The sequence below is a fragment of the Lissotriton helveticus genome, chromosome 7 (assembly GCF_964261635.1).
Source record: "Lissotriton helveticus chromosome 7, aLisHel1.1, whole genome shotgun sequence".
NCBI classification, from domain to species: Eukaryota; Metazoa; Chordata; class Amphibia; order Caudata; family Salamandridae; genus Lissotriton; species Lissotriton helveticus.
Genome location: NC_136068.1, coordinates 1,499,051,159 through 1,499,066,225, shown reverse-complemented (window position 1 = coordinate 1,499,066,225; position 15,067 = coordinate 1,499,051,159). Strand labels below are relative to the sequence as shown.

Here is a 15,067-nt window from a genome sequence, read left to right as displayed (position 1 = left end):
CTGCCGCTGACGCCAGCCCAAACGGCATGCGGCAGAACTGGTAGCACCCAAAGGGGGTGATGAATGACGTTAGCCTCCTACTCTCCAGGTGCAACGCGATCTGGTGGTATGCTGCGGTTAGGTCAATCGTGGAGTACCACTTGACTCCTCTCGTTTTGGCCAACATCTCTTCAATCCGTGGCAAGGGAAACTTCTCTACTACAATGTTTTTGTTTAGTTCGCGCAGGTCCACGCATAGCCTGACCTTCCCACTGGGTTTCATCACCACTACAAGTGGTGCCAGCCATTCAGCACACGTGATTGGCTCGATTATGCCTTTTTTTTCCAGTTCCTGCAGTTCTACTTGCACTGCGTCTCTGACTGCAAGGGGCACATTTCTCACCCTGTGGGACACCGGTTCCGCTCCTGCTTTGAGTATGATCTTGTGCGCAAACTTCTCTAGTTTTCCCACCCTGCCTCCGAACACCTTGGGGTATTCCTTTTTCCATCGGTCCATATCTGGCCATCATTCTGGTTCCATGAGCAATACTTGAACCTCTCCTCCCGGGTCCAGTTTGATGCCCAGGTCACCCTGGTCCATCCACCCCAGTACCGATGGTCCTTTCTCTGAGATGTACAGCTTGCAGTTCGCACAGCGTCCTTTAAACTCGAATTTTAACAGTCTGTACCCTGCCATGGGTATGCGGTCACCATTGTACGAGACGGGCCTTATATCCAGCTTCTCTAGCTCCGGGCCCAAATGTGGTTTAAACGTCTCATTCCACACTGCCCTCTGGACTATTGTGTAGGGTGAACCCGTATCTGCCACTATGTTGATTGGCACTCCCCCGATTGTCATGTCCAGCACGGGCTTGCTTGATCTCTTGGTGTCCACACATAGCACCTGGTCATAAATGGAGAGTACCGTGTCCTCTTCCTCGTGGTTGCTCTCCCCTGGGTCTTCTTGTCCTTGGTCAACATATTTCACCACACCCCTGGATGTCTTCCTACGGCACATTTTCTCGTAATGCCCTACGATCCTGCAGAACATACATTTGGCGCGAAACGCCGGGCATTTCCTGTCGTAGGCCTCGTGTGCCGTGCTCCCACATCGGTAGCAGGCGTTCTTACCGCCTCCCGTTTGTCTCCCCGGAGGGCCTGGGTTTCCTCGCCACCTATTCGGGCCTTTCTGTGAGGTTCCCTTGTTCCTGCTGTCTCTTCGGGGCTCCTCCTCTTCTATCCTGTTCACCATCAGCCTGGCCAACGTCTCCTTCTTCGCCGCCTCCGCACATCGTCATGCCAACTCCGCTTTCTGCACTATTGCCATGACTTCCTTCAGCGTGGTATCCCCGCTTGCCCATAATTTTTCTTGCACTGCTCTGCTCGTGGTGTGCATCACTATCTGGTCTTTTATGAACTCGTCCTGGAATGCGGCATATCTGCACGTGGATGCCAGTTTTCTTAATGCCGCTTCATATTCTTCGACCGGTTCTCCAGGTTCCTGCTTTCTCTGTTGAAAATTGTATCAGTCAATTGAGACGCATACCGCTGGTCTGTAGTGTTCGTTTAATTCCTCAATTACGTGGGCATATACATCGTCGTCAGTGGCATCCCGTTCTTTAGGTACTAAGTTTTTGAATATTCTGAGTCCCTCCGGACCCAGGTTATGTAATAGTATCCGTCTCTTCCTTTTACTTGTAAATTTCTCCTCGTTTTCATCCTCTAATACTTCGATAAAGTTATCAATATAGTCTCTCCAGTCTTCCCACTTCATAAGGGGTTCTCCTGGCTTGGGCAAGAACAGTACAGGCGCTGTTGCGAGGGACGTTTGCGCGCACATGGTTTCGCGCCTTCCCGGCGGTGCGATCCCGCTTTGGCCTTTGGGACTGCCTGGTGCGTCGTCTTCCTCCTGCTTCTTAGGTTGAAGTTGGGGACTCTTTGTCTCTTCCCCTTCACTCTTCCCTGAAGTCGCCAGCTCTCCTGCCCCTCGGGTGTGTAGATCCTGTGGGGTTGCCCCTGCGTTCTCTCGCCGCTGCGTGCCCTATATGGCCTTCTGCGTGCACTGTCTAGCTCCCACTGTGAGGGTATGCGTGAGGGGCTCCCCGTACCTGGATATCTGTGGTTCCTTCGTGGAATGGGTAGTTGTGGCTCTGCCGCGCTCTCTGACGTCTTTGGTGCCCTTGGAATGGCGTGGGTATCGTTGTCCTGTCTTTGGACCTTCTTGGTGGCTTGGTCTGGGAGTTTGCACCTTTTGGTGACCACTGCTCGATTTTTTTCCCGTTTTTTTTTTCCTTTTTCTTTTCCTTCTTTCATCCCTCTCTCGTCGCCATTGTAAAGTTGTTTGCCCCTCCAATAATGACCCAACAACTTATTGGGGTTAAAGGGTTTATTTATAAGTAACTGCTGCCAGAGAGCGCCGAGCCGCTTTTACCCTGTAGCTCCGGCACTCGCGCTCTTTCTCATGAGATGCACGCGCATCTCAACATGGCCGCGGGCGCGTGACGTCATTACGTCACGTACGCTGGCTAGAACATAAACATTACAATCTGTTGCTAGGCTACGTGTCCGAGGCATTAGGCGGGGTGTATATGCTTCGGGGTCGAGTCCAATGGTACGTGTCTGAGGCATTAGGCGGGACATGTACGCTTCGGTGGCAGGGCCGTACTGGGGGATTTCGCAGCTCTGGGCTTGTGCGACGCGTACGTGTCGAGTGTTGGTGGTGTGGTTGTAGCAGCGTCAGTTCTTGTGCGGCACGTTCCATTCAGTAGCGGATTGCAAGGGCGGTAGCAGGCATACGCTTGCAGGCGAGGGTATGCTTCGGATTCGGCGGGACAATTTTGCCAATTGTAACGGGGCGGGTTCTGGTGCGGCGCGTACGTTGAGATTGCAATAGCGAGGGTGCGGCGCCGGTGCTTCGAACAGTAGCTGATAAGGGGCAATAGATCGAGTGCGTACACTGTGAGTGGACTTAATTTGGGGCATTATAACTGTAATTCTGTAAGCCGCACGGCATTGGTTGGGAAACGGAGCATATAGACATCGGTAAGCGTCATAAGGGAACCATAATGCCACCCAAGCAAACCAGAAACGAAAGGGAGGAGTGTCTGAAATTGCACAGCTGTTGAAGCTTGTGCTCGAAAAATTGGGGAGGGACGATGATGTAAGTGGGGAGGAACAAGAGGGTGAGGCACCTGTGGCGGATAGCGAGGAGTGACCGCAGCGAACTATAGTCCCTCCCCTCCTAAAGCAGCCTTCCCTCCCCTAGTTAAGAAGCCCAGGGAGACCAAGAAGGGGAGGGGGGCATGGATCCAGAAAGCTCTCCTCCGGCGCCTTTTTCCCCAAGGATGCCAGGGCCCAGCGCCCTTACGGCACCAGCCCATAGCTTGCCGGACTCAGGACTTCCAGTGCCACTGGTGCTCCCAAATTCAGTTCTTAGTGTTCCTATTCCTGTGGTACCGGCGGCTTCATTGCCCAGCACAGTCCCTGTCGCACCCGCACCTGTTCCAGTGGTGCCAGGGCCCAGCGCCCTCCTGCAACTCAATTTGATTCCCCCACACCCAGTCAGTGCCCCACCAGCAGAAGGGATTGATGACGTGGGCTCAATTTTGGCGGAGATACGTGGCGCTTTAAAAGCCTTGGCACCTGCCCCTAATCCACCTACCCCCATGGTACCAGTAGTGGTCCCAATGTTAGCGCCTAGAGCTCCCGATCCCCCGGTTCCCATTGTACAGGAGGGGGTCCCAGTGGTGGCATTAACTCTGCATAGTGCTGTGCAAGTGGGTGTGGGTCCTGTTTCCAATGGGCAGGCTGGGACGGCAGGGGAAGGTGGACACACTGCCACAGCTACCATATTGTCCACTGCGGCACTTTTTGCACAATTAGGCGCGCCAGGGGTCAGCGCGACAGTAGCACCATGAGCCCCATCTGCGGGCACTGGGTGGGTGTTGGGTGAACTGAGTAAACAGGTGGCCCTCTTGAGCAAAGCGCACAAGAAGGATTTGAGCATGCATCCACAGACGGTGGGTCAAGCGGCCAGCACCCAGCGACAGCAAGATCCTCTGCAGGTAAGGCAGTGGAGTCCAGAGGCAAGGAGATAGAGAAGGGGGGCGCTGTGAGGGGCGGCCATGAGTCCGTTCTATCCAAGAGGGGTAATTTGGCAGCACATGTTACGCCAGAAATAAAGGAAAAAATTTGGAAGGGAGAATTTGTGGACATATTCTCCTTAATTAGACCTAAGAGAAGAGAGGTGGAGACTAAGGAGAAAGATGATAAAGAAGGGTCTTTTAGGGAGAGGAAACCAAAGGTAGAAGAATCCATCACAAATTGGCTGTTTGGCTTCAATGTATTTTCCATTGTCATGTTAGAGAAGAAGCCAGAATTGGCTGCACCCTTGATATGTTATGCCAATAAGATTTTGAAAGCTCAAATAATGTATGGTGGGGGGGCCTGGCCAGACTACGATAGGGACTTTAGATGGGCCAAAGTTGATGATCCTGACATGGGTTGGGACCAGACTGATGTGAATGTATGGTTAGAGAGCGTCAATAATAAGGCACCCATGAAGCAGCCCTTTTGGACTTCCCAGGGGGGCATTGGAGAAAAAAGGGGGACTTGTTGGGCCTTTAACAGGAAGACATGCACCTGGCCCCAAGGGGCATGTAAGTTCAAACATGCATGTGCATACTGTGGCCACCCTGCCCATCCAGAGTTCAAATGCATTAAGAAGTCCAAAGAGAAAGGGAGGGACCCCAAGCCCCCCACCCAGCAGTAAGTTGCCCACGCCAGTGGATTTGGGGAGACTGGTTTTCTGGCTAAATCAGTACCCTCACAGGAAGGCAGCCAGGACTTTATTTGAGGGGTTTTTCTACAGGCTTCCGCACCCCAGCTCATGGGGTAGCCCCGGTCGACTATTGCAATAATCTGTTGTCAGCAAGTAGGCACCCCTCAGTAGTTTTGCAAAAGGTAGAGAAGTAGAGGGCGCTGGGGCGGGTGGCTGGCCCATTCTCAGCTCCCCCCTTGCCAGGATTTGTGTGTTCACCTCTTGGGGTGGTTCCTAAGAAGGAGCCTGGCCATTTCAGGATGATTTACAGCTTGTCAGCGCCAAGGGGGGCGTCGGTGAATGATGCTATCGACACATCCCTGTATTCAGTTATGTATTCTTCCTTTGACTCCGCACTCCAGAGGCTGCGCGATCTAGGGCCCAAGGCCTTTATGGCCAAGACTGACATCGAGGCAGCTTTCAGGCTATTGCCTGTACATCCTGAGGATTACCACTTACTAGGTTTTCAGTTGAACTCCCAGTTCTACTATGACAGGTGTATGCCAATGGGCTGTGCAGTTTCGTGTATGTATTTTGAGATGTTCAGCTCCATGCTTCAGTGGCTTTTTGTATTCAGAACAGGGCACAAGGACTTGGTACACTACCTAGATGATTTCATGATCATGGGGCCCCCAGAATCAAACAAGTGTGGTCAAGCCCTGGGCAAGCTAATTGGGATATTTGAGGAACTTGGAGTACCATTAGCCCCTGGTAAGACGGTGGGGCCTGCAACTTGTATGTCTTTCTTAGGCATTGAAATAGACACGGTAGAGGGAGAATGCAGGTTGCCAGAAGACAAAGTGCAGGCCTTCTTGCAGGCAATAGATTCGGCCCCAGCAGGTCCCAAAGTCACGCTGCATCAACTACAGGTTTTGGTGGGCCAGTTGAATTTTGCCCTGAGAATTATTCCAATGGAGCGCCCCTTTTCAAGGTCAATCGCACGCGCTATGGTAGGCTTGACCCAGAAACACCATCGCGTCAGGCTGAAAGCTGAGGTGAGGGAGGACCTCAGGATCTGGGGTAGCTTCCTGAAGGAATTTAATGGTAAGGTGCTTTGGCCTGAACCTACTATATCTAGCATGGACTTGGGCCTGGTCACTGATTCAGCAGGAAGCATTGGGTTTGGAGCCGTTTTGGGCGCCCGCTGGTGCAGGGGCAACTGGCCAGTATCCTGACACGAGAGGGGCCTGACCAAAAACATAGCCTTTCTAGAGTTATTCCCAATTGTAGTGGCAGTGGAAATCTGGGCTGGAGTCTTCAAGAACAAGTCAGTCATCTTTTGGTCAGACAACATGGCCGTGGTGCAAGCTATCAATAGGCAGGGTGCTTCTGGCAGGCATGTGCTGATGTTGTTAAAACATTTAGTCTTGGCTTGTTTAAAGCTCAATGTTTTCTTTAGAGCAACGCATATTACAGGTGTGGAGAATTTGGCTGCTGATGCTTTGTCTCGCTCCAAGTTACAGGATTTTCGAAGGTATCACCCGCAGGCGGAGGAGCAGATGCCGGTTTTCCCGACATCTCTGTGGAGGATTGGAACCCCGTCTAGCTGGGCTGGTGGGAGCCTCACTGAGCGAGCGCACTAGGAAGACATATCTCCAACACTTTCAAGCATACAGGACATTTGCTAAGCATGCAAGCCAGGTGGCGCTTTTTTCCACAGGGGCGCTATGAGACTTCTTACTAGCTCTGAGGGAACAGTGGAGGCCAGTGTCCTATGCTAGGGCACATGTGTCAGCAATAAGTTTCTTTGCAAAACTGTCAGGGCAGCGCGACCCGGGTGTAGCTTTTGTGGTAAGGAGAGCTCTGTCAGGATGGGCTAGGCTACAGGGTGTGAAAAAAGATTGGAGAAGGCCCTTTATCTATGCACCTTGGGGGACATTTTGGGAGTGCTGCGGGTAGTCTGCTCATCTGAATATGAGAGCATCCTGTTTGGCGCGGCCTTCACCTTAGCCTTTTATGGTGCCTTTCGGTTAGGGGAACTGGTGGGATCCTCCAAATTAGATCATAATGGGGGCTCCAGAAGCAGGATACAAACTTGTTCGCAGGGAGTTTAGTGGTGGTGCTGAGGAGATAGAAGCAGACCCTCTGGGGAAGGGGACCACGATTTACCTGGCCCCTGCTCCAGGGGCGGGGATTTGCCCAGTGGCCAGGATGGAGGCATACATGGTAATCAGGCCGCCTGACCATGGCCAGGCACTATTCATACATGAGCAGGGCGAATGTTTGTCACATTTCCAATTCAGGTCGATCTTTAAGAGCGCACTCTTGCATTTGGGCCTGGATACTAGCGGATATTCATCACACTCCTTCAGAATTGGGAGGGAAACATTGGTGGCAGGCGCTGGCTTACCGGCGGAGGCGGTCAAAAGCGTAGGGCGCTGGTCATCTGCCTGAGAGGGGCCTGACCAAAAACATAGCCTTTCTAGAGTTATTCCCAATTGTAGTGGCAGTGGAAATCTGGGCTGGAGTCTTCAAGCACAAGTCAGTCATCTTTAGGTCAGACAACATGGCCGTGGTGGAAGCTATCAATAGGCAGGGTGCTTCTTGCAGGCATGTGCTGATGTTGTTAAAACATTTAGTCTTGGCTTGTTTAAAGCTGAATCTGCTCTTTAGAGCAACGCATATTGGGGCCTGACCAAAAACATAGCCTTTCTAGAGTTATTCCCAATTGTAGTGGCAGTGGAAATCTGGGCTGGAGTCTTCAAGAACAAGTCAGTCATTTTTTGGTCAGACAACATGGCCGTGGTGGAAGCTATCAATAGGCAGGGTGCTTCTTGCAGGCATGTGCTGATGTTGTTAAAACATTTAGTCTTGGCTTGTTTAAACATCGGTATCAAAGAGAAGGCACTGGAGTGGATCATCTCGTTCCTCGCCGGAAGAACACAAAGAGTCCGCCTACCCCCGTTTCGCTCCGAGGCCACCGAAGTCATCTGCGGCGTCCCGCAAGGATCTTCACTCAGCCCCACCCTCTTCAACATCTACATGAAACCTCTCGCAGCCATCGCACGCCAGCACAACCTCAACATCATCTCTTACGCCGACGACACCCAGCTGATCCTCTCCCTCACCAGAGACCCCGACACCGCCAAAACCTGCCTACACGAAGGGATGAAAGACGTCGCCGAGTGGATGAAGGACAGCCGCCTGAAATTGAACTCGGACAAGACAGAAGTCCTCATCCTGGTATCTTCGCCCTCCGCCTGGGACGACTCCTGGTGGCCCCCAGCCCTGGGCACCGCACCCAAGCCAACCGACCACGCACGCAACCTGGGCTTCTTCCTGGACCCCTCCCTCTCGATGACCAGACTAGTCAACGCCGTCTCCTCATCGTGCTTCAACACCCTGCGTATGCTTCGCAAGATCTTCCGCTGGATCCCGACCGAGACCAGGAAGACTGTCACCCAGGCACTCGTCACCAACCAACTGGACTACGGAAATGCCCTCTACGCCGGAACCACAGCCAAGCTACAGAAAAGACTCCAGCGCATCCAGAACGCCTCTGCCCGACTCATCCTGGATGTCCCCCGACGCAGCCACATCTCCAGTCACCTGAGGAACCTGCACTGGCTCCCCGTCGACAAGAGGATCACGTTCCGGCTCCTCACCCACGCACATAAGTCTCTCCATGACCTGGGCCCCAAGTACCTCAACGACCGCCTGACCTTCTACACGCCAGCTACGGTCCACCAGCCTCGCCCTCGCAGCCATGCCACGCATCCGAAGAGCCACCGCCGGAGGAAGATCCTTCTCTTACCTGGCTGCCAAGACTTGGAACTCCCTCCCCATCCACCTTTGGCTGACCCAGGACCATCTCGCCTTCAGGATACAACTCAAGACCTGGCTGTTCGAGCAGTAGCTTACCCCTCCCCCCAAGCGCCTTGAGACCCTCCCGGGTGAGTAGTGCGCTATACAAATGGCATGATTGATTGAAAGCTCAACATGGCCGTGGTGGAAGCTATCAATAGGCAGGGTGCTTCTTGCAGGCATGTGCTGATGTTGTTAAAACATTTAGTCTTGGCTTGTTTAAAGTTCAATGTTTTCTTTAGAGCAACGCATATTCCAGGTGTGGAGAATTTGGCTGCTGATGCCTAGTCTCGCTCCAAGTTACAGGATTTTCGAAGGTATCACCCGCAGGCGGAGGAGCAGATGCCTGTTTTCCCGACATCTCTGTGAAGGATTGGAGCCCCGTCTAGCTGGGCTGGTGGGGGCCTCACTGAGCGAGCGCACTAGGAAGACATATCTCCAACACTTTCAAGCATACAGGACATTTGCTAAGCATGCGAGCCAGGTGGCGCTTTTTTCCACAGGGGCGCTATGAGACTTCTTACTAGCTCTGAGGGAACAGCGGAGGCCAGTGTCCTATGCTAGGGCACATGTGTCAGCAATAAGTTTCTTTGCAAAACTGTCAGGGCAGCGCGACCCGGGTGTAGCTTTTGTGGTAAGGAGAGCTCTGTCAGGATGGGCTAGGCTACAGGGTGTGAAAAAAGATTGGAGAAGGCCCTTTATCTATGCACCTTGGGGGACATTTTGGGAGTGCTGCGGGTAGTCTGCTCATCTGAATATGAGAGCATCCTGTTTGGCGCGGCCTTCACCTTAGCCACGGCCAGGCACTATTCATACATGAGCAGGACGAATGTTTGTCACATTTCAAATTCAGGGCGATCTTTAAGAGCGCACTCTTGCATTTGGGCCTGGATACTAGCGGATATTCATCACACTCCTTCAGAATTGGGGGGGAAACATTGGCGGCAGGCGCTGGCTTACCGGCGGAGGCGGTCAAAAGCGTAGGGCACTGGTCATCTGCCTGAGAGGGGCCTTGTGGAAAATGACTAAAATTGGTATACATAAGCGGCGTTCATTTATGTTCACCATAGCCACTGTTGAGTGTAAAGTGAAAATCATGAAACATTGGCCACACCATCTTGTCCCTTTTTAGGCCCCTTCGTGCGCGTAATTGGCAGCCATTTTGAAAACCATGGTCTCCCTGCCCAGCGCCGCTAGCCAGCGTGTCTCTCCCTCTGACCTCGCAAGCATCCCCCGCGCGCTGATAGCCCCCGCTCTCTCATACCTGAACCATAAAACTCCCCTCCAGCGCGACTCTGCCTCGGAAATGCATTCCGCTCCCGGCCAATACCTCCTCATCCTTTGATGAACCCCCTTTCCTCTGTGCCCAATCGTCCTGCCCGTTCCCAGGGCGCCACCTGGCCCTGCGGACACCATTTATTGGCCCCCTTACAGTAAGCAGCTGCCCCGATTCAAAGGATCTCTGACTGATCAAAGCCCCCCCCCACCCCATGAGATCCGATCAGACACACATTCCGGGAATCGACGGAATGTCCTGGTGTGCGATAGTCATCACCTACTGTGACCGGGGTGGGGACTTCTACTGTAAATGTGTGTGGGAACAGGCCCAAAGTGAGGATTCCGAGGATGTCTTTCCGTACATCAAAGTATTGACAAGAATGTGTTTCATGTAATAAAGCAATAAAGCTGTGTATAAGAGGCCAGGCCTCAAGGATGCGTTTAGAGCACCTCGAGAAGATACCCTGTTGTCTGATTTGACGTGTTCTGCTCCGTCGGAATAAACTCCTGTTTCCTGCCTTCCAGTCTCCAGCGCCTGCCTCTTTATTTGGTAACCGTGAGTTGGGCGAGAGGCGGCTAGCGCCGGGCAAACCTTGAAAAGGGGTAATTGACCTGATCTGCCTGACCCTTTTTCCACAATTGGCGTCCTTGGGTGGGCCCATCAGCGACACGTGGATCCAGTGGGAGAGGTCCCAACGACAGAGTGAACGACTGCAACGATGGGGAAGTGCACCTGCCCGACAGACCCTCATCTGGCAGCCGATCATCCGAACTTCACTGGTTCTGAGCAGACCTTTCTCGAGTGATCTACGGTCCTGACTGGGAACCATCAGGAGTGCCACAGCAATCACAGAAAATAGAGGACGATCAGGCGCTGGAAGCGGAAGACGAGAAACTGTCCATGCGGTCCGGGTAAGGTCGTGTAACACGACAAACTGTGAAATATTTGATTGATTGATTGGAAAATACTAGTATTGCTCTCCGAATTGTTGGTTCTCTTGGAGATTCTCTGTCTGCAAACGGAGAGGAATAGAAAGTATTCTCTCTTCCTTTGCAGGTAGTGAAGGGTAGGTAACGCAGGCCTTTGCCCCCGTTGTAATCCGTCGTGCCTATCTTTCTCCCCCACTGATTGATTGTTTGCCCGAACATTGTTTGTTCGAGGATTGTTCTCTCGAGAATTCTCTGTCTACAAACGGGGAAGGATAAAAGTATTCTGTCCTCCTTTGCAGATAGTGAAGAATAGGTAACGCAGGCCTTTGCTCCCGTTGTAACCCGTCGTGCCTATTTCTTTCTCGCCACTGATTGTTTGATTGAACGGACATTGATTGTTCGATATTGGTTCTTTGGAGGTATTCTCTGCTTACAAATAATGTGGAATAGAGATATTCTGTCTAGTCTTTGTAAGCAGTGAAAAGATAGGTAGCGCAGGCTTTTGCCCCCGTTGTAAGTCGCGCCTACTTTATTCCTCATTTGATTGATTGATTGTTTGTCCGAACATTGACTGTTTGGAATTGGTTCTCTCTTTGGGTATTCCCTATTTGCGAATACTGTAGAATAGAAATATTCTGTCTAGTCTTCGCAAAGCAGTGAAGGATAGGTAGTGCAGACTTTTGTCCCCATTGTAACCCGTCATGCCTATCTTCTCCCCATTGTTCAGTAGTTGGTTCAGCCCGGACCGTTTATTAGAGGTAGATCATCCGGCTCCACCGGAGGACACCCCTAATAAAAAGGACATATATATAAAAATACGGATTAGCCGTTGTATCATGCTAGCAAACTATAACATAAAAATCGTTAGGGAAAACAAAAGGAATCGAGCAAAATCAGTAGGCCACTGATGGGATCTTTTTGACCCCGCTAAAATAGAAACATTAGGAACAACCCCTCATGAGAAATATGAAACTAATGAGAAGAACCGAGCTCGACGCCATGATGGCTGCAAGACAGCTCGGATCCATCGCCCGCCCCACCCAAATAACGACAAACCCTATGCAAATATTATAAATATATACAACACTCCAGCAAAGTAACATGTTAAAACTTTTTATTAAACAACCATTTAAAACTTTTTATTAAACAACCATTTAAAACTTTTTATTAAACAACTATTTACATGGCAGCCGGCTGTAACAACAAACCCAAATGCATTTGCCGTCTGCTTGATGCTGTTCCTGTTGGGCTACTTTAAGCTACTTTTTAGTAGGCTTTGGGCTATAAAAAAGTCTACAAAAGCCGTCAACCGGCGAGGTAGCGTCGGTGGCGGCCCGTTGTGCGAATAGGCCGGAGGCTACCCAACGCGCCAAGACCTGTCCCCGGACCATCCAGAGGTGATGTCCAGCAAGTTGTGTGCGGGGGATGCCTTGCTGATGGCTCCCCCCCCCCTTTTTTTTGTTGCCTGGTCCAGCCATCCTATAATGCTGCGCCAAGAGATGGCGTGGGGTGCCCTGGGGGGAGGCGACGCGAACGGGCCTCCCCCACCTCCCCAGGGGGAGGTTCCTCAGCTGCAGCAGGGCGACCCTTAGCGTTTCACTCGCCGGTCAGCTGCAGCAGGGCGACCCTTAGCGTTTCACTCGCCGGTCAGCTGCAGCAGGGCGACCCTTAGCGTTTTACTCGCCGGTCAGCTGCAGCAGGACAACCATTAGCGTTTCACCTGCCGGACGGCTGCACCAGGACTGCCATTGGCGTTCCACTCGGTTGGGTGGCCGGGGTGAAGAGCGGTTGCTGCTGCGGAACGCTCAAAATGGCGGCCGGCTCCCTGGATTTGGGCCTGGTCCACTAGAACAGCTCTGGACTACTCTGGAACTCGAATGCTTGCCTGCTCGGGCATGAGCCACACTCTTGAAGACATTGTCCAAGCTTTAAAGATTCTACGAGAGTCGTTGGCCCTCGACTCCCGCGGGCTTCCGGTGGTGGCAACCGCCACTGTTGCTCGACTATCCCCCATGGATATGCCACTGCCCCGGGTGACCACCGCCTTATCCCCATCTGGTGCCGTGAGAGAGGCTGATTCAGCACATCGGTGGAGGGATACGCCTGCTGTCCCGCTCCCCGGAGTGGCCGCGACGTTGCCGCGAGAGGATGGTGCTCTCATGATGACGCCAGCTTTTGTCTGAATTACCAAGAGACACTCGATCAGCTCCGGTGGGACTTCAGCGTGACCCGGTAGGGAAGATTTTTGCCTCCCCCCCCCCCTTTGAGTCACGGTTCACGCAGCCTGTTCTTTCTGTTGGCGCTAACAAACTTTTTTTGAACTGCCGAAAGGGATTCTGGTCCGGCCGCTAGTTGTTGGAGGTATTTGGACTATACTCTGGACCCACCCGGCCTCGCCCCAAAATGGCACCAGTATAGGCGGGACTTGCAACTCCTTATGACGTTTTTAGTTACGTAGCCTTGATGTTATGGGATATGTATGCGGTCCTTGAGCACGTGGCGGGCGGGGAAGGGTAATGACTGGGCATGCAGACAACCCTACTGATATTGGTTTTTATTCACTATTGATTATTGTATTATTATAGCTTCGAAGTAATGTTACTCATGATACTCGCCCATGGTGTGCGTATGAACGATTTTATTGTAACTGATCCTGTTATACTTTCAATTATAAAATCAACCTTCACTGATCCTGCAACCGTTTGTCACGTTTGTTTTTTTTTTTTCAATTAAATGACTCACTTGCTTCTATACTACAGTGTAATCTCTCCTTACCTCATGCGTTTCCCGTCTGTTCCGTAACCGACCTATATGGTTGGAGGCCCTTATTTGAATGCCGACATTTCCACAATAAAGGTTTTTAAAATATATGAAACTAGCATCATAACAGTCACTTTGATTGGTAAGGTTTTTTTAAATATCACGCTCTGCGAATAGGAACGACCCTATACCACCGTAGGCCATTTCTTTTCCTCAAATGAAAACGTGAATCCGTCACCCCCCCCACCTTATACCGAATGCCCCTGGCTTTTGACCCCTCCCTACACGCGGTCTGTACTACCGCCCTCGGGCGACCTATGTAATGAACAGCCTGTCATTGGTTATCTTTTCCGCACTACCGGTTCCTTTGGGCTTCAATGCCGAGATAAAAGGGACTGCATCCCACAGAGATAAGTCAGGTACGTGGTAGGTAAAAACATTTTTTATGTTTATGCTCGCTGATCTGCTTTGAACACTGCCCCCTCCCCCTCTTTTCTTTTTCTGCAGGTTACATCGGAAATTCAGCTGAAGTATGGAGAGGACCTAAAACGCACCATGCTCCACGCGAGGAAAATAGGCCAGCTCTGTGAGATGGTACATTATATGCAGGAGCTATCTCTGAGAGCATGAAAATTGTATGGTATGAATGTGCGCATGGGCCCTGATTTGTACGGTATGAATGCGTATGTGTGGCGCACGTCTGGGTCGATAAAAGAATGCTTTTTGTATGACGGAGGTGTTGATCGAGCGGTTAATGGAATAAGAAAAATAAGCCCGAACATGGTACCTGCATGTGAAGGGCGAAAAGGAATATAGCACTTACCTTACCTAGGAACGACTCTCTCCCTCTCTGGAGCTAGTGAATGGTAGAGTGGCCTACACCAGAAACTTGAAGGGTTATTGTAGTACCTCGGACCCGAACCGATATCCCAAATGTACACCCAAAATATTGCGCACCGGTGAGTCAATTTACGTGCTGACTAAATAAGAGAAGTCAAGAGTACCCCAGGTTGGGGTTCATCCCAAATCCCCCTCAGCCCAGAAATTAGGGATATTGTTATGTTTTAGATTTACCCCTTCTTCTTCCATCCTCGTAGGAAAATCAGAATTGTACCATTACACGTCCGACTGACACCCCTCCTTTACCTCAGCTTGGATCATCATTTGCTAGATGTTGGAAGGCCCCACCGTGAGTATAAGCACGACTGGACTAGTGTCCGACCAACTAAGAGGGAGTAAGTATTTTAAAAAACGAGGTTACCAACAAAAATTGTCCACTATTAGGAAGGAAGGAGAATAAAGAGCTCGACCCCCAAATCAATTAAATGGAATACTGAGAATGCGCAACACGCATGAAAAAGTCATTTTGCCCAAAATAGCTCTGTGTTTTGTCTTAGGTTTTCGCACTTGATGTATGTACTGTCGCACCCTATCCGGTATTTGTGTGTACGTAAACTGTGAATTTATGTTTTCTCTCAGCTTGTGTTTTATACGTGA

General features: G+C 51.3%; 1 protein-coding gene across 1 annotated transcript; it reads left to right on the top strand.

Annotated features, from left to right (window-relative positions):
- The first annotated feature begins 3,134 nt into the window (after nucleotides 1-3,134).
- LOC144769550 (uncharacterized) lies at nucleotides 3,135-4,750 on the top strand. Its single transcript, XM_078653700.1, has 2 exons — nucleotides 3,135-3,139; nucleotides 3,964-4,750. The coding sequence occupies exons 1-2, from the start codon at nucleotides 3,135-3,137 to the stop codon at nucleotides 4,748-4,750; spliced, it is 792 nt and encodes a 263-aa protein (XP_078509826.1).
- Nucleotides 4,751-15,067: the final 10,317 nt, after the last annotated feature.